At 41.3% G+C, this 26,265-nt stretch overlaps 1 protein-coding gene across 1 annotated transcript in view; it reads right to left on the reverse strand.

The window, feature by feature from the left end:
• Positions 1-5,986: 5,986 nt before the first annotated feature.
• PKIB (cAMP-dependent protein kinase inhibitor beta) overlaps positions 5,987-26,265 on the reverse strand; it is a 129,849-nt gene continuing 109,570 nt past the window's right edge. The window contains exons 3-4 of the mRNA XM_075553943.1: positions 15,897-16,073; positions 5,987-6,724 (exon numbers count right to left, since the gene is read on the reverse strand). Of these exons, the coding sequence (XP_075410058.1) occupies positions 6,657-6,724; positions 15,897-16,065 (237 nt within the window). The 5' untranslated portion in view covers positions 16,066-16,073 and the 3' untranslated portion in view covers positions 5,987-6,656. The remainder of the gene's footprint in view (positions 6,725-15,896; positions 16,074-26,265) is intronic.

The following is a 26,265-nucleotide window of genomic DNA, read 5'->3' on the forward strand; positions in this document are numbered from 1 at the left end:
AAAATCAGGTATCTGGTTGTATTTCTGGGGTTTCTGTTCGAATTCATTGGTCTACATATCTATCACTGTACCAGTATCAAGCTGTTTTGATTACTGTGGTATAATCTTAATATGATAGTTGGCCACCTGAACATCTTTTAAGTAAATTGTCTTTTTATGTCTTGTACCCATTTTTAGATGGAGTTATTTGTTTTCTTATTAAGGTTTTGAAATTGGGGAGTGAAAGACTTCATACTTCAAGGAGCTGATATCAAGGGCTCAAGTAGAAAGAAAATGTGTTGAAAATGCTGATGGCAACAAACATACAAATGTGCTTGACAAAGTGGATGGATGTATGGATTGTGATAAAAGAATTATGAGTCACCAATAAAACAATATTTAAAAAATCATTTTATTGGAGGCTCGTACAACTGTTATCACAATCCATATATAAATACATTGTGCCAAGCTCATTTGTGCATTTGTTGTCATCATCATTCTCAAAACATTTGCTTTGTATTTGAGCCTTTGGCATCAGCTCATCATTTTTCCCCTCCCTCCCTGCTCCCCCCTCCCTCATGAACCCTTGATAATTTATAAATTATTATTATTTTGTCATATCTCACACTGTCTGATGTCTCCCTTCATCCACTTTTCTGTTGTCCATCCCCCAGGGAGGAGGTTAAATGTAGATTCTTGTAATTGGTTCCCCTTTCTACCCAACCCTCCCTCCACTCTCCCGGTATCTCCACTCTCACCACTGGTCCTGAGGCATTATCTGTCCTGGATTCCCTGTGTTTTCAGTTCCCATCTGTACCGGTGTACATCCTCTGGTCTAGCCAGATTTGTAAGGTAGAATTGGGATCATGATAGTGGGGAGAGAGGGAGCATTTAAGAACTAGAGGAAAGTTGTATGTTTCATCGTTGATACACTGCACCCTGACTGGGTCATCTCCTCCCTGATACCCTTCTGTAAAGGGATGTCCAGTCACCTACAGATGGGCTTTGATGCCTGATAGCTGATCCCTTCAACACCTTATGATCACACAGGCTGTTGTGCTTCTTCCATGTGGGTTTTGTTGCTTTTGAGCTAGATGGCCGCTCAAAGACCTTCGAGCCTTTAAGACCCCAGATGCTATATCTTTTGATAGCCGGGCACCATCAGCTTTCTTCATCATATTTGCTTATGCACACATTTGTCTTCGGCAATCATGTCAGGAAGGTGAGCATCATGGAATGCCAATTTAATAGAACAAAGTGTTCTTACATTGAGGAAGTACTTGAGTGAAGGCCCAATGTCTATCTACTACTTTAATACTAAACCTATAAACGTATGTATGTAGATCTACTTTCCCATCATCATGTATAACTATATTAACATATGTACATGTCTGTATTTAGACCTCTATAATCAAAGAAAAAATCAAATTATTGTGAATGAGGGGGAGTGCAGAATGGAGACCCAAAACCCATCTGTAGGCAACTGGACATCCCCTTATGGAAGGGTTGCTGGGAGAAGATGAGCCAGTCAGGGTGCAGGGTAGCAACGATGAAACATACAACTTCTCTTTAGTTCCTAAATGCTTCCTCCCTGCCCACTACCATGATCCCAATTCTACCTTACAAATCTGGCTAGACCAGAGGATGTACACTGGTACAGATAGGAACTGGAAACACAAGGAATCCAGCAGGATGATCCCTTCAGGACCAGTGGTGAGAGCAGCGATACCAGGAGGGTGGAGGGAGAGTGGGTTGGAAAGAGGGAACTGATTACAAGGATCTACATATAACCTCTTCCCTGGTGGAATGGACAACAGAAAAGTGGATGAAGGGAAACGTTGGACAGGGCAAAATATGACAAAATAATAATTTATAAATTATCACGGGTTCATGAGGGAGAGGGAGCAGAGAGGGAGGGAGAAAATGAGGAGCTGATGCCAGGGGCTTAAGTGGAGAGCAAATGTTTTGAGAATGATGAGGGCAATGAATGTATAAATGCATATGGATTGTGATAAGTTGTATGTGCCCCTAATAAGATGATTTTAAAAAAAAAGTTTTGCTTGAAGAGAGCTTCCAACTCTATAGCCAAATTGGATCGATACAGTTGTTTTTAATTTGAATCTCTTGAGTGGGTAATGAGCCAAAGATGGCCAGGTCACTTGGCATTAATGTTACCTTCAGCTAGGGCCAAAGACAAGAAACAATTCAATGCTGCCCCCTGGGTTAAGGTGTTTACGGGTTTGTTTTGGTTTTCTACTTGATTTTGTGTAAATTTAGGTAGATTGTGTGTTTCTTGAAATTTGGCCATTTCCTCGGGGTGCTATTTGGTTGCAGTATCGTTTCCCACAATATACCACTTTCATTTTTGTCTAGCCATTGGTCCTATGGTGCTGGCACTCATTTCCTTTCTTTTTCTTATTTACACCTTTTTGTTTTTCTGTTAGCTGGGTCAGTAGATTGTCCATTTTGTTAATGTTTCATTTTTTAAGAAAACGTCTTTTCTCGTCGATTCTCTCTATTGTTTTCCTGTTCTGTTGAGCCCATGGTTAACAGCCCCATGTGGAACTCACCACGCCACTGGCACAGAGAAGTACAGCCACCCGAGTGCATGTCGACGTGTGTCTGTCCTTAGATCTCAACAGGAAGCAACACCTGCCCTGTCCCTTCATTTAAACCGATGCTTCAATTTTTAAAGAGCTACATATTTCTGACAAGCTGAGAGTTGGCATCAACAGCTCTGGGGTGGGAGAAAGATACCAATCTGGTTAATTCACTCCTGGCCTCCCAAGTTCAGGAAAGAAAACTGGAAAACCTTTCCCCACAAATATAGCTAGAGGGTGTGGGAATGGTTGTGTGCACACAGGTGACTATGGAATTTTACCAAAAGAAGGGCTATTACTGGGAAGTGAAAAATGCTGAGGAATAGGTAAAAATGGATGTTAGTAAATAACCCATGAAGAGAATGAATAGATGTAGAATATTCGCCTTAAGCCGCTAATACCTTTTCTACGCTGCCAACCAGAAGTGAAAATCGCTCTTGATATTCTTAGCAATATACCAGTATTCACTCACTCCATCCTCCCAATAGTCCATATTTTACACAGTGGGGAACTGAAGAACAGAGGTCAGGAGAGCAAATGTCGCGGGCACAATTTGCATTCACAAGCCCAGATTCCACAGACTGGGCCATAGTCCAGCAGTCCTCAGCAACAACTTCCCATCCTTCCCTCCGTCCATTCCGTCCCATCTCTCCACCTACTCTTCTTTCTTCTTCTCTTTCTCTCTCCATTTTATTTTCTCTCTCTTTTCACCATCATCTTCCCCAAGCTACTTAACTTACCCAAACTGGCAAATTGAAGTTAGCACAAACCGTCATTTCTTATTGTTCCGAAAGCAGACATACTACAAGTGAGTGGTTTACAGGAACTTCTCTCTCTCTCTCTCTCTTTCTCTCTCTCACTGTTCAGGAGGCTAGGAGTCTGAATGTGGGACACTAGTTTTATGGAAATATTCTTTTCTGAGAATACTCTCTGTTCTGTCTCCATGTTCGTAACCCCCTTACTTATTTCCACATTGCATTCTCTTCACCCCATTTGTGCTTGCTTGATCCTGTGTGGAATCTGTTCTCTTTAGTTCTCTAGCATGATTAGGTTTAAGACATAACCCATACTAATTATGGCCTCCTTAAAATCATAAAAATAACCCAAATCTCAAATGGGATTAGTCCACCAGTACAGAGGCTACAGTTAGAGGATTCACAGCGCGGAGTTTGGAGTTGGTGGTGGGTGGGTTCGCTCCATAACCGCTCATTTTCTTTTGCAAGTGGGATGTCCTTACCCTCAGGACTCATCTGTCATCACTCCTGGCCTATAAATGTTCACCATGTTCCATTTCAGACCACTAAAATATCTCTGGACACATGACATGGAATCATTTGCTTCCGCTTTCTCCTTCTTCGGCCAGGTGGAGGGTTTAGATAGCTGCTTAATTGTTTGAGTTCCCTTTTGTCCTGAGTTTTTTGTTTGTTTGTTTTTACAGCATTAAGAAGAGGTTACAACTATTGATGGAATCAAGTGGCATGAAAAGTGGAGATCTTTTTAAGGCGCCCTACCTGGGAACACGGTTGGGAGTGCCCACTTGCAGTGACAAAACACCACAGGCTCCCCGTTGACTGTTGAGGGTTTTTTTAAGTGACTAGGTAAATTCAATTTTGTCATTCAACTAGTATTGACCCCTCAGTCTCCTTTGTCTAGATTCCTTTTTAAGGTGTGTGTGGGGGGGGACCCCTTCCTTTTGCTAGCAAATATTCTCGGTCAATCAGCATGACATCCAAAATGTAATCCAAAATGTTTACAAACACGTATGCAGTATGTCATTTGTGTGTGTACTGTGAGGGATATACATAACTCAGACACCTTTAGCTATGTAATGAGGAAGGACATGGACAAATGCTCTTTAAATGAGCGAAAGCTACCAGACATTGTCCTGACTCAAGATCGCTGCTACTTTTGTATAAAACAGTTTCACGGAGCAAGTTACTTATTGAAATAGTGGCTGAATTCTGTTTTGTCGCACTATTACAAATATACTAGCAAGGTGACTCACTACTAAATGTAATGCTTGTCTCCTGTCAGGCAGGCATTTATTAACATGATTGGATGGGCATTAATGTGATAACGATCATGTGTTATCAATTTCCACTACAGTGTTTTCTCCCATTAGGAAGCATTGTAAATGTGTATACAGGAGCAGAAGACAGCAGAAGGAAGTTAAATGAAAATCCCGAGGCTTATCGCATCTACCTTGAAAGAACGGTACACTGGCATCTAAATAAAAATGATGATGATAATGATGATGGGAACAGATATTTATTTTAAAATGGGTTTTGTTCGAGACGTGAAGGCCAGTGCTTTACTTCTGCTCACTCATTCACTGCTTCTAGCCATTGGCTCCAGTATGGACGGGTGCTGTGGTGAGGCGCTATAGACACATTACAGTGGCCCCAGGGACAGCAGTATGAAACCCTGCCTAGCCATTACAACTTGTGAAAGAAAAAACTAAGAATTAAAGAAATGCAAATCTTCCAAGATAACAATGGAAGTGAATAGCAGATCTATAACTCAAACTGAGGAAATCTGAGTCCAAACTTCACATGCGTTAATAGCTTCATGAGGTTTCAGGGCATCTCCGCCTTACAATGGATGACATTTGGGGCTAGGTAGTTCTTGCTGTGGGGACTACACTGAGTTGTACACAACAACAGGTTCTTCAGCAGCTTCTTCATCCCCAGTGGCACAGGCCAAAATAATGCCAGGCATTGCCAATGTCTCAAGGGCCAAATTACACCCTGTTTAAAAACCATTGTTCTACGCTAACCTCTCTTTCTGCTGAGTCTATGTCTCATGTACTTAAATAACCTTCAGACATAGAATTTTAAAAGCTAGAATGTACTATACGGATCCCTGGTGATGCAATGGGTTACATTTTGGGCTGCTAACTGCAAGGTCTTCAGTTCAAAGCCACTAGTTCTGGGAAAAATAAGAAGCTGTAAAATTTACAGTCTCAGAAACTCTGCGAAGCTGTTCTCTCTTATCATGTCACTATGAGTAGAATGGACTCAATGGCGGGGAGATTTGGGAAGTGGTTTAATGCATTATATTGATTATGAAATTAATGATATACTTAAAGCATTACTTTAGATTATGCTATTTTAAAACATATTTGAAAATGTAAGCCAATCAGGTTCTTTGAAATCTTGTTCTTGTTATTCTCAGGGAAAAGAAGGAGATGTTTGTATTGCAAAGATGGTTAATGTCCCTCTTTAGCGTGTGTGACCGCTATTGCCTGGCTTCCTTCAAATATAAAATGATTTCAGAACTAAATGTTAGACAGAAACCGTTTCTAAAAATAAGGAGAGTGTAAAGTAATGTGTAAATTATTTTGTATAATTCACAATTCAAGTAAAGCATACACACAAAAATTTATACTCAAATTAAGGAACATAGTGAAATTCATTTAATTAGTATGCTTCATATAAATAATTTGTGATAAATTTTGCATCTTAAGGGTTCACAGGAAAAATCACTGTATACACATAGACTAGAAGCAAAAGCTATCAGACAAAAAAAAAGCTTACAGATATTTATGTTGCCAAAGTTTTACACCTTTTCCAAATCTTCTTAGGTTTTAGAAAATTTGGGGTTAAAAACACAATGCACACACACACACACACTGTGATTTTTTGATTCTTTTGTTCCTCACAACAACAATAAAAGAAATCACTTTGCTACAAATATACGTTTTAAATTAGTGGTGTTGGTTTATATTTCCCAAGAAATAGTTTACCCATTACCGTAGAAGTGGAATTAGAAGTAAATCTGGCTGGCTAAGTTTTTAAGGGAACAGTTTTGTTGAGTTTATAGACAATGACATGTATTTAAGCAATCATACTTTATCTTTTCCTTGGGTGTAATTTGGAAGGAGCCTGTCTTTTATGTGATAGCTTACAGAACATATCACGATCACAATCCAAGTAAATAACATCGCAATATCCTCAAAAACACACATGTTGCTGAGGACAGCATGTCCCAATGATGACATGGGAACAGCCCGGGAAAAGAGAACCGCTAAGTCTTTAAATGCATACAAATTCAGCACTTTTGATAGGAGACGAGTCTTCATTTTCCTTCATTTGGAGGGCTTTCCACTTGGACTTGTGTTGTTTCTTCATCTTTCTTTTTTACATCTGGAAAAAAAAGTCATTAATATAGAGAGAATATCTTGAAACATATTTTGAATAAAGTGGAATGAAAGGGTTGATTTTTTCCATATTCAAGCTAGTCACTTTCTACTTGACTGAGACACACTGTTCCCTCAGTGCAGATGTAGAAGTGACACAAACGGAAGAGCTGTGTGTAGGTTTAGAAATGTATGTTCTCCTACTCACCGTTTTCTCCCGTGTGCTAGAATAATAGTAAATATAATTCTACAGATCAATATGTATCAGGAAGTCTTCTTGGATATGATTTGCAATCTTCACTTAGATGAGTAAGCCCAGGTACACACAGCGGAAGTGAATCACCCACGGTTGAGGTGGTAAGTAGCAGAGCAACTGTTTAGACCCACACTCCATAGCCCCTGCCCTTAACCATCTCCTGAAGTGGGTTATTAGGAGCCCAAATTGACTTGATGGCACCATGTTGGGAGACATTATGTCCATTTTCCTCCCACTTCCTGTCTGCTTTACTTTTAGGGAATGGTCACACATTCTACTTCACAGAGAGGCGTTTAAAACAATCAAAAGGAATTCCCTCAACTTCCAGCCACCAAACCTCAAAACCTCCCTGGGAGCTGCCCTTCCTCTCTAAGCCTTCCCTCCGGTTAGAGTGGGAGATATGCTCCTCCGGACTGACTGCATAATTGTGGGGCCCAGCACAAAGAGGAACTGTATCACCTCTTTTTTTAAATTATGAACATTCAGAGCTAGCAAGGGTAGAGCACTGGCTCTTCATAGCTCAGAGCCCTGTGAGACTGCCCTGGTCACGTACCACCTGGGATCTGGACCTGGTATTGCTCCCACCAGCCAGGCCTGTTGCCTCATGATCCAGAATTCCATCCCTGTCTGCCCCACTGGGGAGCCCCACTGGGAAGCTCACCTTCGTGAGCACCCTCCCTCATACAATTTCATCTGAATTCCTTTTCTCCTGGTTCAAAACCAAAGTACTCTTTCAAGTCCAATTTCCTCCTTTACTACCCTCTCATTTTAAAAAATATACCATATTTTGCTCTCTCAACTTTAAAACCAGCTAAGCCTCCACTCTGTTGTTGCTTTAGGGAGCGCTGATAGCACAGAGTTACACGTGGGACTGCTAATGGCAAGGCCAGCAGTTCAAAACCACCAGCCGCTCCTCAGGAGAAAGATGGGGCTTACTACTCCCATAAAGAGCTATTGTCTGGAAACCCAGCGCCAGTTCTATCCTGCCCCGTAGGGTCGCTGTGAGTTGGCATCAACTTGACGGCAGCAAACATGGTTTGGGTTTGTTTGAAGTTCTTCTTATCATTCTCCCTAAAATTGCTTTCATCAGGGCCATCAATGGCGTCTTTCAAGATAAATGCGAGATTCTATTCAGTTCTTCCACACTTACTCAGGAGTACTTGGGAAATATTAAGCACGCACTGAGTGACCCCCAAAGTCCTCTCTGTCCTCACTGAAACTTCAGGTGAAGAAGCTGCATAATAAACAAATAAGTAAAGTGTGTGTGTGAGATGATAATCCTAAAGCAGAAATTAGAACGGGGGTAGAAAAACAAGAATTGCTAGGAAGTGCTGGCCTGTGGAGGTTGCCACTTAAAATAGGCTTGCTTAGGAATATCTCATCAAGATGTTTGAGTCAAGATCTACGGTAGTGAGCAAGTAACCATATGGGTCACAGGGAAGCAGGCATTCCAGCAGAAAGGACCGCAGCAAAGCTCAGGAAGCAACTGCAAGGAAGACTCTGTGGCTAAAACTGGAGGAGGAATGAAGTAGAAGATATGGTCAGGGTGAATTCAGAACTAGATCTTGAAGGTAAAACCTGGCAGATTTGTGCATCAGCTTTTGAAGTGGACAGCAATTTCTGATGGCTAGAATATGAAATGTGAAGGAAGAAAGACAAGGGTGACTTAATACCGACTGGCAGTTTGAGTTTGCTACTCAGTGACATGGGGTAGACCCAAGAGTTGCAGGTTTCAGGGGGATCATCTGGAGTCTGTTATTGTACTGGTTACGTTTGAAATTATCAGAAGGGTGAGCATGATCACACGGGATTAGATAACACCTCAAAATAGAAGGTCTAGATCACAGGCTCCCAAACATATTTGGCTTACTGGCCTCCTTTCTGAAGAAGAAGAAAAATTACTGAGTGCGCCCTTGGCTAGTGAAACCTTTTGTAGTCGAGCGAATGCAGGATGAAGAGTGTGTGCTGTTGTTGGGTGCCTCTGAGCTGGCTCTGCTCCATGGTGGCCCTGGGTACAACAGAACAACACAATGCTCCGTCCTGATCAGACGATCTTCCGCTGCGCCTCATGCAGTTTTTATTCCTTACTCCTCAGAGGGGGACAGACTAGTCCTCCTTCGTAGTCACTTCTCAGTTTGGAAGCTCTGATGAAACCTTTCCACTTTGGGCGACCCTGTTAATATTCGGAATATCAGCGGCATAACTTCCAGCATCTCGGGAGCATACAAGTCACCAGAGCACAATCTGGATTTGCAGTGCCGCTTGGATGGTGCCAGCACCCCCAGGGGGCGCAGTACACCCACTTCTGGAAACACGGGTTAGATTAGCGGTTCTCAACCTTGGGGCAAGACTCCTTTGGGGGTCGAATGACCCTTTCACAGGGATCGCCCGATTCATCACAGTAGCAAGATTACTGCTATGAAGCAGCAATGAAAATAATTTTATGGTTGGGGAGGTCACCACACATGAGCAACTGTATTAATGGGTCGCAGCATTAGGAAGGTTGAGAACGACTGGGTTAGAAAAAATGTCTAAAGATTGAGTTCTGAAACCTTCCAATTTATGTAGCGATGTGGAGATGTGGAAACATAAGCTTAAGAAAGATCAGCCAGATGGTTCCAAGCTATCAAAAGATATAGCGTCTGGGGTCTTAAAGGTAGACAAGCAGCCATCTAGCTCAGAAGCAACAAAGCCCACATGGTAGAAGCACACCAGCCTGTGCGATCACGAAGTGTCGAAGGGATCACATATCAGACATCATCAAAACAAAAAATCTTACCATAGTGAATGAGGTGGGGAGTGTGGAGTGGAGACCAAAGCCCACTGGACATCCCCTTACAGAAGAGTCTCGGAGAGTAGATGAGCCAGTCAGGGTGCGATGTAGCAACAATGAAAAATACAACTTTCCTCTAGTTCCTAAATGCTTCCTCTCCCCCACCCCACCCCCACTATCATGATCCCAATTCTACCTTGTAAGTCTGGCTAGACCAGAGGATGTATACTGGTACAGATAGGAACTGGAAACACAGGGAATCCAAGGTGATGATCCCTTCAGGACCAGTGGTGTGAGTGGCGATACTGGGAGGGTGGAGGGAGGGTGGGTTGGAAAGGGGGAACCAATTACAAGGATCTACATGCGACCTCCTCCCTGGGGGACAGACATCAGAAAAGTGGGTGAAGGGAGACATCGGATAAGGCAAGATATGAAAAAATAACAATTTATAAATTATCAAGGGTTCTTGAGGGAGGGGGGAGTGGAGAGGGAGGGGGAAAATGAGGGGCTGATGCCAGGGGCTTAAGTGGAAAGCAAATGTTTTGAGAATGATGAGGGCAATGAATGTAGAAATGTGCTTTACACAATTGATGTATGTATGGATTGTGGTAAGAGTTGTATGAGCCCCTAATAAAATGATTAAAAATATAAAAATTAAAAAAGAAAGATCAGCCAGTGAGCAAGTGAGACAACAAGAAACCACAGGAAGAAAAATATTGCAAGGAATACAGGATGCACAGCCATGAAAACAAAACAAAACATAAGCCGAGGTCATGAAAGATGGAGAGTAAAATCTTGCCACTGATTTTAGCAGAAAGAGTATCATTTGTGATTCAAACAGAAGTGACTTCATTGGTTGGGTGAAATCCTATTAAGGTGACAGGAAGAATGAGATAAAGAGGATTTGCAGTCACAAAAACAGAGAAACCTTTCCAGAAGTGTTGCTACAGAATGGAAACAGAAACATGGGACCGTCAATGGCAAAGTGAAATCCAGGGCACTGGAACCTTAGCCTTCTGATGAGCATGCTCTTTCTCGCTAAGTGCTGCCCCCCTAACAACCTGAACCTGCAGAGACCTGCAGAGAGACATCATGCCAGCTCATGTACCTGCCTCATCGCGCACACAGGCCAGGCTGGGTTTGAGCCCATCATTGCAGCCGGGCTGTCAATCTTCTCAATGAGAGTTTTCTTCTTTGTCATTCACACTCCACTTGACCCAGCATGGAATCGTTGTTCAGAGACCGGTCCCTCCCAAGGACATGTCCAAAGCACATGAGATGGATCCTCACCACCCTCGCCTCTGAGCAGCATTCTGGCTGCAGCTCCTCCACGATTTGTTCGTCTTCTGGTAACCCATGGTATCTTGAATACTCTTCACCAACACCATAATTCAAAGGAATCAATGCCTCTTTGCCATTCCTCACGCACTGTGGAACTTTCACACACACAGGAAGAGATTTAAAAATGCCAGGGTGCATCTTAGTCCTTAGGTGGCGTCTTTAAGGAGATCTTTGTGGCACATTTTCCCAATGCATTACCAAAAGATCCCATTTCTGTCACACTGATTCTGATTCGTAGCAATCCTATAGACAGAGTAGAAGCGACCTCTAGGGGTTCCAAGACCGTAAACCTTTGAAGAAGCAGGCTACCATCGCTCTCTCCTGCGGAGGGGCTACTGAGTTCAAACCACTGACCTTGGGTTAGCAGCTGAGTGCATTCACCACTGCACCGCCAGAGCTCTCGCCCACGGCTTCATTTGACTGTGGCTTCCATGGGTGTTGACTGTGCATCAAAGTGAAATGAAATCCTTGACAGCTTCCATATTTTCTGTGTGTCATTATGCTATTTATTAGACCAGCTGTGAGGATTTTTTTTTCTCTCTTTTCTTACATTAAGATGCAATCCCTAATGAAGGCTGGTGGGGACTTACAAAGTGCTCATTAAAGCGATCCTTCAGGAAAACAAGGTTGGTAGGACACGGTATGCAAAACAAAAATGAACAATGATGGGCTAAGTTATCTCCAAAACAATCTTGGCAGCATGTATTAAATTAGGATTTAATTAAACTAATTATAAAAATGTACAGCTTTTTAGAATGCTTACTCTAAGTTGTTCAAATGTGCAGATGGTAAAATGTAAACTCTTAGCCTATGTGATTATGGACTACCTAGTCTATGGCATCAATGAATGAACTGCACATCCAAGATAATAATTAGATGAAGACTTGATTGAGTCTTGATAGCGATCATATAGAGATCATGAGTAGTAATCCCAGTATCTTGCTCAAATCATCAGGTAAAATATGAAATACGGCTACACATGCCTCCTACACTAGTTTCATCTTTCGCTTTAAAGTGTGAAAATGAATGCTAGAAAAACATTGAAAAATGAGTAGAGATAGAAACAACCAACTGCTGAAAAGTGGTTATGATTGCTTTTAATACTGTATGTATGGTGATGTTACTGAAAGAAAAACGCCTATCAAACAAAACATGTCATTTTCCATGTAACGTTGTGCATGTCCCAGAATAGTTGTCATTATTGTTATTCTTCTACAGTCTACATTTTTAATATATTTCTTGAGCATAGTTTCTGCAAAATGTCAAATTGTTCTTTCAAACCTGCCCTTTTCACTTCAATTGTGAATAAGTTTAATTAAATACTGCTTATCTAATTTCATAAGCGCAGTTAATTAAAAAGAACTTTTGAAAAAGCAATATAAATGCATTCATGGTTCTTAATTATGCGATGCGATCTGTTCTAGCATTGAAAAGATTGTCATTATGACGCGAGCCACATATATAAGCAGATAAAAGCAGTTACCTTGGAGTAAGCCAGATGTGTCAGAGTAAAGCTGCTCTACAGGGTTTCAATGACTAATTTTTCAGAACTAGATCACCATAAAATCCAACACACGTGGAAATTCTTCCTAATATGATTCCCAGCACATGTGCAAAGGCGATGAAGACTGGAGAAGGCTGGTGGACGTGACTCGTGATGCTGGTGAAGAATCCTAAAGCACACGGACACTGGAAGGAAAACAAAGCTGTCTCGGGAAAGACAGCCAGAATCCTCCTCAGAAGTGAGAGTTTGAGACGGTGTCTGTCATTTGAACATGCTCCCAGTAAAGAAATTGGTACAAGAAATAAGTACTGCTCTAGTAAGTACCTAAAATGTAGAAGTGGCTTTGGACATGAGCAAAGATTAGAGGCAAGAAGAACGTCGATGTGCTGCACGAGTGAGGCCTTCGTTTGTCCTGGAGAGACTGCTGGAAGAATTACTAGACATCAAGGGCCATTCTTAAGAAGGCTAAGAAAGAATGACAGTTACTATGAAGACTCTAGCCTATGAACAAAGCGTTATAGAACTGTAGGTATTGCATGTGCTCCCGGAGAAGAAACTAACATGCTTTGGATGTTGCAGGGAAGGTGGTGCAGGAGCAGAAAACATGTTTGAATCACGCTCCAATGTTTGATGGCAGAGAGAACATAGATGTGAAAAATAGGGACAGCTGACTGAGATTTCCATGCAGGATATTAAAGGGGTAGTGTGGTTTCTCTTTGCTCCTTTTAATGGAATGTGGAAAGAAAGAAATGGAGCTAAAATTAATTGTGCAAATGCAACAATATTTGGAAAATGCTGTTGTCCAAACTAAGGACACATGTCCTAGACTCTCATCAAGAATGTGGCTACTCAGTCTTCTGTTAAAGAGAATGAGGATGTGACTGACGGACCTACTTAACCTCAGAAGTGAAAAATCTGTCAATTTATAATGAAAGGGATAGAGCCAGTACCGAAGAAGAAGAAGAGGTCACCTACCTTCTGGAATTCTATAGGAATATGTGGGTCAACAAGGAGTCCAGTAGCATAGCAGGGTATGTGTTGGGCTACTAACAGCAAGGTCAGCAGTTCTAAATAGCCAGCTGCTTCTCGGGAAAAAGGTGAGGCTTTGATTACATTACAGTCTCAGAAACAAACAGGTGCAGTTCTTCCCTGTCCTACAGGACTGCTGTGAGTCAGAGTCCACTCGACGGCAGTGAGTTTGGTCTTTGGAAGTGGGGTCAATGCAGCAACTTGTTTGCGTACAGCTCTTGTCGTCCTCTTATTGGAATAGTTCAGAGACCAGCAAACTGCTGCAAGGAACATGGCAGGAAAGCTTGCCTGCATGGCAAAGGCTAGAAAAATGGCTTCTTATGTTTCAGATCTCCAACAAGTCGGTTCTGGAGTGTGGCGCTGCCATTCAGCTGGGGCATGAGGCTAAGGCCTCCCTCCAGAGCCAAGGAGGTGCAGCGGCCATGCGCACGGGGCAGGAGAGCAATGCCTAGCTGCTAGGGGCGAGAGGAGAGTGTTTCCACACAGACGGCCACGGGGAGGACAGCACAGTTTCCTCAGGAGGCCTAGAAAGTGAGAGTGGTGCCCAGGACCAAGGCGCCTCCATCCAGAGTGTGGTCAACACCCAGGAGGTACAGCAAAAGCTACTGTCCAGCCGGATGCAGAGAACAGATGAGTATTTTCAAGGACTGAGAGCAAATTAATTTGTTAGACTGTGTTTTGGATTTGCTTTGTATTCGTGGTTTTCTCTCATTTGTCTTGGGAATATCAATCCTATGTGTATTCTCCAATTGCAACTTGGAAACAGATACCCTGCGTTCGAGATTTCATACATCCAAAGATAGAAGGGAATCTTACCCCAGGATCGATTATGCCTTGGTTCTCACTCATATTTAACATTTTTCACTCACTCGTGGCCATCGAGTCAGTGCTGACTCACAGTGACCCTATAGGACAGGGCAGAACGGCTCCTGTGAGTTTCTGAGACCGTCACCTTTATGGGAGTCGAAAGGCCTGTCTTTCTCCTGAGGAGTGGTTGGTGGTTTCGAGCTGTGGACCTTGCAGGTGGTAGTCCAGTGTGTAACTACTATGCCACCAAGGTGCCTTATATGATGCCAAAGATGAAGTTTAAACTAAGAGTTTATATGACAGTGTGTAACTGTTAGTTACACAAGTGGGAAGAACGTGAATTTTGAACGGAAGCCTGCAGCAGAGGGTAGAATGTTAGTGAACTTCGTCTCTATCCCACCCCTACCCCTACCGCCACCCCTCTACAGTAAGTGCTCTGTATCGTACCTAAACTCTATTCCTGTGCGTGTAATCCCCTTTTGGGAATGGATTTTCTTTGGGTAATTGTGGGACTCCAGGATCTTGCCACAGTCCCTAGACTAAGGAATCATATGCATTTTATATTGCAAACAGTTATTAGGAATCTTAGCAACTTGACCACATAATGAATAGCGCCCTGTGGCAAAGGCAGCCCAGAACCCCAGTCTTGAGTTAACACAAACAGAGTGGATGCACCGCAGCTTCCGGCTCGTTCTTGCCGCCCCGCCCCGCCCCCCACGGTGGTCCCTCTGGAGTTCAACATGTGGCAAAAGGTATAGGTACTGGGGGAAAACTTAGAACTACGTTATATTTAATACTCTCTATGAGTATTTTTAAATGAAGGGACTATTCTAAGGGACCTTATTGGCAGTGTTGCTAGATTTCTTCATAGAAGATTACACTTTGGAAGCGACACGAACTGTCTATACGCAATGGGGAGAAAGACCCAAGATTTTTCTTCGCCAGTTTCACAACTCTCTTGTTAGCTACACTTTTCCACTTGTTAAAGAATGGTAACCTTTTATACAAAGATTTATCTGAAAGATCTCACGCTTAGTTGAAAAGAAACCTGCCCGTAGACATAAGAAGTGGAAGGGCTTGTAGCATGCTATAACGAAGAAGAATCTTTGCAGAGTGGTTTGCCTATTGACAGCAAAGGACGATTATGCTATTGCAGTCGTTTTCAATAACTTGTGAGCTTCCGAGGGGAGAGTCATATTGATTCACCTTTGTGATCTCAGTCACTAGCACTGTGATGGCCACACCGATTTATGTGTAAATGGATGCTCAGTTTTCACACATTTACCTTGAGATGAAAGTGTCTGCCTTTAAGAAGGTTGTAAAGAAATCTACCCAAAGCGGAAGCTGAGAGGGTTTAGTAGACAAGTAAGGAAAGGGGTGCTTTAAGTTAGCTAAGAAGAGAAGCTGTTCCAGTGGGGAAAGAGTGAATAAGGAGAATGCGGTGACTTCAAGAGGGTCTCGCGTGTTACCTTCCTTCACGCTGAGAGCCTCCAGTTTGGCAGGCAAATCTGAGGTTCCCTCGGTAGTAACTGAACCCTGGATGTCCGGTACGGCATTCCTGCGGCCTGTCCTTGTTGAAGATGCAAAACTGGTGACCACAGACTCCACATCAGTCATTTCTGATGAATCTGTCCTCATAGCAACATCTGCAAATAGAACATGCACACAAAGAAGACAATGTTCACGACGGTGGCTGAAATGCAAGGCTAAGTCACAAATACATCAGGCAGCAATTTGAATCATAGATTCATACCTTTCATCTATGCCTATTGGTACGGTCCATTTGCGCATTTGCTGAACAGAACAGGAAGTTCTAAGCATGAGCCAGATTGCTATAAATAACCCCCTGGGCCAAATGAACTACTTTGGGGTGCAGTAATCCCTTGCCTTTTGTTCTGCATTTTCTGTGCTTAGATCAGTCAAACCCAGGCTTGGAAGAAAATGAACACTGACTTGTTTGGCCACTCCTGTAGAGATGCTTCCTACCACTTATTTGCTGTGGTGCTTGTTCAAGCTGAAACCAAATCACTGTAATTTGCAGAGACCAAACAAAACACTTTCTGTTCCTACTCTTGAGAAATTGGATTTTATCTCAAATATTGCACTCCCCTCTGCACAGAAAGACTTATGCATTTCCCCCCCTAGTCTTAGACCTAATTTTTAAAAACACTCTTACTGGCACATAATCCACATAGCATACAATTCAATAGACCAGGCACATCAAGAAAGAGCTGTATAATTGTCACCACAATTCACTTTAGAACATTTTCTTCTTTCTTGCACTCATGGTTATTAGCTCCCCATCTTCCCCCCAACCTCCCCTGCCATATCCCCAAGAAACCATCAATCCATTTCCTGTCTCTGTAGATTTATTTATCCTGGATCTCATATACAGAAAGACATACAAAAAATAGCTACAACAAAAACAAAACCTAACAACAATAACAAAGTAAAACAGAGAAAAACCTCAATCAAAAACAAAGCAGAAAACATTAAAAATCGAGAACAACTTTAAATGGGTCAAAGGGGAAATCAAATGTTAAAGTGATCATTTTTAACCTAACTACATCTGCTACACCCCACTTTCCAATGCCCTCTGCATGACAGCAAGACTACTCACATCCCTGGTCTGGTCAGGGGTGCTCACTGGAGGCTTAATTCACCCACCCCACCCCCTTCTTTTAAAAACCAAACCAACTTTTAAGTGGGCCACAAGGGAGATCAAATAAAATGTTACATTTTAACCTAACTACATCTCCCATAACTGACTTGACAATGCTGACGTATAACAAGGTTACTCACATCCTTTGAATAAGGTCAGAGGGATTCACCAGAGGTTTAATCTGTGTGTGGACCCTCCAAATGGATTTTGGGTTCCTAATGTCATCCACTACTTTCTGAAAATCAGGCATTCACAATTTAATACTATGATATTATGAGGGCCCCCCCCCAAAAAAAAACACCCCAGAATTTTATTTCAAAGCTATGTATTTTTTTTCCAGGTTTAGGTCATTTTTTTTCTTTAAAATTTTTTTTACAAAACAACCGTATCACCTTCAAAGCACTCTCCATACACTTAGACATTTGTCAAATCTGTGATTCCATTCTTGGAAACATTTTTCAAACTCATCTGTTTGTATGGATGATAAAACCTCCCTCATTTTATTCTTCACCTCGTCCATGTCCTCAAATCACTCTCCTTTCACGTCCCACTTCATTCACAGAAACAAAAGAAGTCCCACAGAGTGAGGTCAGGTGACTCAGGTGTGTGGGACAAGAGAGGCATGCTGTATTTTGCCAAAAACTGGCACACTGAGACGGCTGTGGGAGCAGGCTCATTGTCGTGGTGGCAAAACCAGCCTCCCCCATCTGTCACAAATCAGACCGTTTTGTCGCACACTGTTATGCAATCTTTTCCGAACCTCTAAATAGAAAGCTTGATTACCAGTCTGACCTGGTGGAATGAATCCCAAATGCACTATCTCCCTCATATCGAAAAAACAAATGAGCATCAGGTAATTTTTTTTGGGGGGGGTGGGGGGTTTCTCTTTTTCATTCCTTCAAATTTGAATTATATTATTTATAATCCTTGGACCACACAGGTTGGTGTGCTTCTTCCATGTGGGCTTAGTTGACAAATCATTTTGATGGCTGTTTGTTTGAAGAACAAGCATTGAAGACCACAGGAAGAAAAAAAACTATATATGGGAGCATACATCACACAAATGCATCTAATATGCTAGCTAGGATATATAACTAGTTAGCATCCAATATGCTCACTAAAAAAAGCACACAAAAGCATCCAATATGCTAACTAGGATATATGCTATATCCAAGGAAGAAAGATCATTATTGGTTGAATTGAAGAAGACAAGAATATGTGACCTCTGGCTCACACAAAGCAAACCAAACTTCTCACTGTACTGGGAAGAGAGGCCTTTCCCAATAATGTAATTCAGGAAACACTAAAATAAAGGGACATTGCAAAACAAGAGGACCTTCGACAAGATGGATTGACACATTGACTTCAATAGGGATCAAACACAGGGACAACTGTGAGGAAACACCAGATGGTGTTTGGTTTATTGTACATACAGTCACTGTGAGTCAGACTGGCTCGATGGCACCTAAGAGCAACAACTTCTCTCAAAGGCTAAATGGCTTTTTTTGGTGTATGTGACTATCCATGTTATCTTGTTTTCACTGTATACTAACCCTGGATCTGTGTCCCTGAGCATGAGATGAACAATTTCATAGCTTTACACAAGGCTCTTAACTTCTCTGAGCTCCAGTTTCCACATCCATAAAGGGAGGGTCTTACCACATTACCTCATAGGAACATTGAAAAGTATAAATGACAAAACAGATATAAAAATGTTAGTTTATTCGATACTAATTGATAGACACCTCCAGAGGAGTGATGAAATAAAAAAACTTAGTAAGATATGAACAATGGTGGCAGGAATCAAACATATGATTTTATAGTTGAAATGCATTTCTATATCTTTTATCTTATTATTTCTTCATAAGAATCTTACTAATCCAGTCAGACTAGTTATGATATTATATGCAAAGCAATTGTAGCTAGGGAAAAATATAACTGAATTAATCAATATCATGTGTTAGCTTATGATGAAGATAACAATAGATATTAAAATGAATCTATTTTTGTTTCAAAACTAGTAGTTCATTACTATTTACATTGCTCCATGCTCTTTCTCAGTGCCAGATAATTACCAAGTATTAAATAATTGTAAATTTAATTGATCCCCAAATTGCATCTGAAAACCTAGCATCATTCTCAAATTTTCCATGATTCTTAGAAAAGCCAGACTATCTGGGAAAGTCACGGAATGGCTTGTTTCTAAGGCAATTTGCAGACTAATCTTGGGCTCTTAGGCCTACACTAAGCTTGTCACACATCTCTCTTGATAACATATCCAAAGAACATGAGACAAAGTCTCACCAGCCTTGCTTCTAAGGAACATTCGGGCTGTACAGATTTGTTTGTTCTTTGGGAAGTGCAGGGTACTTTCGTGTGTGTGTGTGTGTGTGTGTGTGTGTGTGTGTGTGTGTGTAAATCCCCTCATTCTGTTGGATTGCTTTCCTCTGACAGGGGCACACGTCTGGGTCTCTTCCATATGTCTTAACACAGACTAGTGAGTGCCTTCACACTGTATCAGATGGTTGGAAAGTTTCAATTAATATTTCATCAGCTCCTGAGTCCTTTTGTTTGCTTAATTTTGTTGCCAATGTTTTTGGGCATCTTGGGCTTCTCCATCAGATGCTCGCTCTTCAAATGGTTGAACAACAGCCAGTCCTTTTCAGTGGCGTCTCTGTGTGCTCCTTCATCTACTCTTGATGCTTCCTGCATTCTTCAATAATTTGCCTGTAGACTCCTTCAATAATTCAACTCAAGAATTGAATTTTTTTTCTTTCCTCTTTTTTAAAATTAGGGGCTCATACAACTCTTATCACAATCCATACATGCATCAATTGTGTAAAGCACACCTGTACATTCATTGTCCTCAGCATTCTCAAAACATTGGCTCTCCACTTAAACCCCTGGCATCAGTGCCTCATTTTTTCCCTCCCCATGGTACTTTCAATATTCTTCACCAGCACCATAATTCAAATGCACAGTTCAGTGTCCACCTTTCAGATGCATATGGGCAACTGATCATTACTTTGGTCAGGCACACCTGAGTGCCCCAAAGTAACATCCTTGCTTTTCAATACTTTAGAGAGAGGTCTTGTGAAACAGATTTACCCAGTGCAAGGTTAGATCTCTTAACTGCTAGTTCCATGATCCGTAATTGTGTATACAATGAGATGAAATCCTTGAGAACTTCAATCTTTTCTCCGTTTATCATAATGTTACCTATTGGTTCAGTTGTAAGGATTTTTGTTTGCTTTACATTAAATTTTAATCCATACTGATGGCTGCAATCTTTGATCTTAACCAACAAGTTCCTCAACCCCTCCTCAATTTCAGCAAGCAAGGTTTTGTCATCTACATATCAATGTTTGTTAATCACAGATTGTTAGTAAAACATCCTTCAATGTTGACGCTTCTTCATATAACCCAGCTTCTCTAATTACGTGCTCAGCACACAGATGGAATAAGAATGGTTATGTGAGGGAGCCCTGAAAACAGTCACTTGTCTATGCCAAGAAATTTGGAAGAGCTGCCCAAATGACTAGAAGGAATCCGTATTTGTATCCACTCCAGAGACAGGTGACCCAACAAAATTATAAAACAATATTATTAAAATCACATGTCAGTTTTGCTGAAGATCATCTAATAATTGTTGAGCAGAACATTGACAAGTTGCTGCCAAAAATTCAAGCCATATTCAGAAGACAATGTAGAATAAGGGACATTATTGCTGATGTCATGTGAGTCTTGCCTGAAAGCAGAGAATACCAGAAAAATGATGACTTGTGTTTTATTGACTACACAAAGACATTCCACTTTGTGGATAACAACAAACTATGGGTAGCCTTGAGAAAAATGGGGAATTCGCGCTTTACGTGGAAACTGCGCATGGATCACGAGGCATTTGTAGGACCAGGAAAGGGGAATACTACTTGGTTCAAAATAAAGAAAGGTTTGTTTGGGATTGGAAAAAACATCTTGCCCAAATCCCCATGGTCAACAGATATCCATACACTAGCTACCGTAAGTTTTACCCTTAATTAAATTTGGAAACTTAACAATGGCCTCAAAAATCACACTTGTGAGGCTGCTGAAGCACTAGGCACTCTGATTCTGTTCTACGCAATGTACCTATGCACCAGGGCTGACTGAACAGCCCCCAGCAGCCCTGTACAGGGGTCTCTGCGCGGCACAAAGCACTCTGCAATTCGCTGAACATCACTGTTTGAAAGGTTCAGGGCCTTTAAAGTTCCACAGAGTAGCTCCACTCGGCACACCTGAAACTACACGTGAGTGTGAATCAATGGGGCAGCAATTAATAAGAGCCAGCAACCTAGCAGAAAGAAACAAAGACAGTTGAATTGGAGGATGTTTTGTAGTATATGTTTTTGCCACAATTGAAAAATATAATTACATGAATAAAAAATAAACAAACAAAGACAGAAAGTAGGAGGAGGAAGGAAAAACCATAGATTTTCAATTCCTGGCCTTATACTCAGATTTTACTCTTTAGATTAAATGTTTGTTTACTTGGTCCCCCCCAACCCACCTCAATAATACATGAATTTCTAACAGAGATCTTTTTCTACAGCTTGTGAGGATTGGCCTCACACCACTTTGGGAGCTGATCACTCAGCAGGACTCCACTGTATCCTGAGCCAATTAACATCACAAGTGGGGAACAATGACCATATCAAGTGAATCTCTTCCTACACAACTGTGAACAAGTCAACTATGCCAGACCTTGATTGCTGCTTGCCTGGTAGACTAAATCTGTAACATCAATAGTAACAATAGATATTAAAGTATTAACAACACATTATTTTACTAATTATATGCTGCATATTCTATATTAAATAAGGTAGGTAAACCCTCTTGGCAAGACAGGACATGTTATCTATAACCCAAAACCTAAAGCAACTGCCAAAGAATCCATTCTGACTCATAATGACCCTAAAATAGGGCTTACAAGTCTGTAAATCTTTACAGGAGTAGACAACCTCATCTTTCTCCCAAGGAGCATCTAGCAGGTTTGAACCAACAACCTGGCAGTTAGCAGCCCAATAAACATCACACAGCACCCCCAGGGAGGGGGATCCTTATGTGTATTGTACTAGAATTTGTATATGAAAGATACATTCCAAATCTTCTCCCTCTGTGGTGAGAACCAGCACTGTAGATAAAGAAATTCTTAGCTGCAGGCTTATTTCACCATATCTTGGTTATGGGCTGGTTGCTATTTTAGAAGATTTTGCCTCTATTTTATTTTAGGCAGAGGATTTCTAAGTTAGTCCCTTTTTGTAGATTGGTGTTAAAAAATAAAACCAACTAAAATGTTGTTAAAGTTGTTTTAATTAAGTGTACCATTTTAAGATCCAAAATAAAATTGGCTATAAAAAAGAGGTCAAGTAACAAGAGTGCTTTCCTGTGTAACTTCATTTGGTCCTTTCCCAATGAGCATTCTTCTAGAGCAGTGGGTCTCAACCACCCTAATGCCGCGACCCTTTAATACAGTTCTTCATGTGGTGGTGACCCCCAACCATTAAATTATTTTCATTGCTACCTCATAACTGACAATTTGCTACTGTTATAAATCAGGCAACCCCCGTGAAAGGGTCGCGACCCACAGGTTGAGAACCACTGTTCTAGAAGTTGCCACTGATGTTGGGTGACTAGGACGTCTGGCTCCACCAGCTCCACAACAAGGCATGCCCACTCACCCAGCCCAGCCCCACAGGACAGGACTGTGAGGTATAGAGCTTTCTACATGGGGGGTGGGGCGTGGGAGGGATAAGTATATTTGTTTAGTTGTTTGTTTTTGTTGTTCTTGACAGAGAACACTGACAAGAGCATTTGGAACCTATGGGGCAATTCTTGCATAGACTTTCTAAATCACTTGGCAGAATTTCCTGCAGCACTGGGAGTTATCTGGAAGTTTGTCAGGAAAATAATAGTTAAGTGAATTATATTGTGGAACATCTTATCACATGTGATGGATCGACAGGGTAGCTGCAGCAATGGCTTCAAGCATGAACACAACTGTGAGGGTGGGCCCAGGACCACACGGCATTTCCTTCTGTTGTACATCAAGTCAGGGCTGCCCCAGAGGCACCTAACCACGACAACATTAAAACGAACATCAGAACCAGTTACAAGGTTTCATCTAAGGAGGCAGGCCCATGACATATTGTGAAATAAAGCAAGTTTAAGCATGAACATTTACAGTGCTGGAAAATGAGGGGAAAGAATGATGGTGATGTAATCTCAACTTTGTGAAAAGAATACGAACCCTAGTTAGGCATGCGAGAGAATGAGGAGAACATTCACAATTTGAATACATAATTATATATGTTAATTTATTGGAATGAGTATATATTGACTTTGCATTTAAAAAAAAGGCAACACATTCACCTGGCAAAAGAATGTCTCCACAGATAGTCTAAAAGAAAAAAATAGCAAACAAACACTAATTTAACCAAACAGTAGAAAAAACGACATAAAAACGTTCACCCCACAAACTCAAACGCCCTTTTGTTTGCCTGCTGTAACTGTCCTGTTAAACGCTGCTTGCATATGCTCATTGTTTAACAAGCAGATATGAATATAAAAAAGTGAAAACCATTCTGTTCAAATGCTTAATGATATTTAAAAAACAAATGACCCATAGAAAAGTGAGAAACCCCTAAGAATATTGGAAGACTGGATTAGTTTCTAGACTTTAAAATTTTTCTGGCGTAGAAGCTAATTATGTGCACATTGCTAACCAAGGCAGCTGACTCACTCGCATCTCTTCCTCTTTTTCTTCTATAGAATAAGCTGAGGAATCTGCCCGAGTTCCGCTTTGTTGAATGTGACTGCTTACACATGCTGGGACCCTGTGGATCTTTGGAGATTGAGCAGAAGTCCTTACATGCTCACAGCAAGGCAATGCCATTTTACAGTGTTCCAGCACACTTCTAGCAATATTGAAAATAGACAATTTTCAGGATGCTCTTACAAAAAGCCATTATACCAGAGGTTCTCAACCTGTGAGTCATAACCCCCTTGAGGGAGTTAAACAATCCTTTCACAGGGGTCGCCCAATTCATAACAGTAGCAAAATTACAGTTATGAAGTAGCAATGAAAATAATTTTATGGTTGGAGGGTCACCACAACATAAGGAACTGTATTAAAGGGTCGTGGCATTAGGAAGATAGAACCACTGCATTAGACAATACCACACACACACACACACACACACACACACCCAGTTTCTCTGGAGTCTGAAATATTGAAAATGCAGCACCAACAAAACTGGAAGACAAATTTATTTAATCTAAGAAGAATACCAAAGAAATATATAAAAAGTCACTAATCAGCCCTCCTACCTCCTGTCTCTCAGTTTGTTGTGTTGCCTGTGGTGGCTTGTGTGTCGCTGTGATGCTGAAGGTTATGTCATTGGTACAGTGGCACTAGTATTTGAAGCACCAAACCAAGAAAAAGTTTCAGACTATGAAATGACGTTGATGGATTTAGATGTTGAGCAATCTGGAATCCCAGAACAGAAGTACAGCTATGTAGTGAAAATGCCTTCTGGCGAATTCACACATATCTGCCGAGATCTCAGTCACATTGGAGTTGCTCTTGTCATCTACTGTGAAAACAATGCAATGAAACTTTCTGCAAGTGGAGAACTTAGAAGTGGAAATATTAGTTTTCACAAACAAGTATCGATAAAGAGGAGGATGTAACCTTAGAGATGAATGAGCCAGTTCAGCTAACTTTTGCAATTAGATACCTGAACTTCTTTACAAGAGCAATTCTACTCTCTTCTACAGTGACAATATGCCAAGATGTGCCCCTTGTCATAGAATACAAAATTGCAAATATGGGACTCTTAACGTCCATTTGGCTCCAGTGTTAGTCTGGGTTGACTAGAGAAACACAGAGACCCTCATATGTGTGTAAGAGAGCTTTATATCAAGAAGTAATTATGCATCAGAAAAACATCCCAGCCCAGTCCAGATCAGTCCATGAGATCAATATTAACTCATATGTCCCATAATAGTTTATAAATCCCTCTTTAGACTCACGCAGCACATGCAATGATGCTGAATGCAGGAAGATCACAGGCCAATGGGTGAAAAGTCTTCTGGATCCAGTGGCGGTGAAAGCATCTCGGTATTGGAGTGGGTCTCTATGTGGCTCCTCCAGCTCCAGGACTCTGGCTGCCATCAGCATAGCTCCATGTGGCTTGTCAACAGGAATATTCAGCGGAGAGAGAGTGTGTATCCCACCTCCAGGGAGGAAGAGAGGAAAAACTCCCAGAATCCTCATGGGAAGGCCATGCCCACAAGGAGACATCAGTCAGGACATGACTGATTGACAGGCTAGACTCCACTCCTATAATCTATTTAACAAGTTGACATGAAATTATGTAACTACCACAGCGCCCAAGATTATGGAAGAAGAAGGATCTTAGACTATTAAAATCCTAAATCCAAGAAAATAAAACAAATGAGAACTATCCCTGAGATGCCAGCATGAATGAAGTCTTTCTGTCACCAAATCTGTACCACTAAGTACATATGTAGATATTGTTTTCTGTGAATAAGTTTTCACTACTCTTCCAAAATTTATTTGAAAAAATATTCAAAGTCAAATCTATTAACCTAGAAACACCACTTTCTATCCTACTTAAAAGTACTCTTAACAAAGGGCCTTCATTAAATACTGTCTTAAGATGGTTTTCAGTTCAAATAAAGTTATCTGAATTTCCAAAAGGAAAGAAAAAGCTCAACATATCTTAAACTGAAAGAATTCAAGAGCAAATTCAAGCCCCGAGTTGCAATCTTGAAAGATTCTATAGGCAAAGTATTGAATGATTCAGGAAGCATCAAAAGATGGAAATAACATACAGTCACTGTACCAAAAATAACTACCCACCATTCAACCATTTCAAGAGCAGCATGTGATCAAGACCAATGGCACTGAAGGAAGAAGTCCAAGCTGCACTGCAAGCATTAGCCAAAGCAAGGCTCCAGGCATTGATGGAACCCCAATGGAAATATTCCACCAAGCTGATGGAACACTGGTAGCACTCAGTTGTGTATCCCAAGAAATTTGGAAGACTGCTACCTGGCCAACTAACTGGAAGAGAACCATATTTGTACTCATTCCAAAGAAAGGGGACCCAATA

The sequence above is a fragment of the Tenrec ecaudatus genome, chromosome 7 (assembly GCF_050624435.1).
Source record: "Tenrec ecaudatus isolate mTenEca1 chromosome 7, mTenEca1.hap1, whole genome shotgun sequence".
Taxonomy (NCBI): Eukaryota; Metazoa; Chordata; class Mammalia; order Afrosoricida; family Tenrecidae; genus Tenrec; species Tenrec ecaudatus.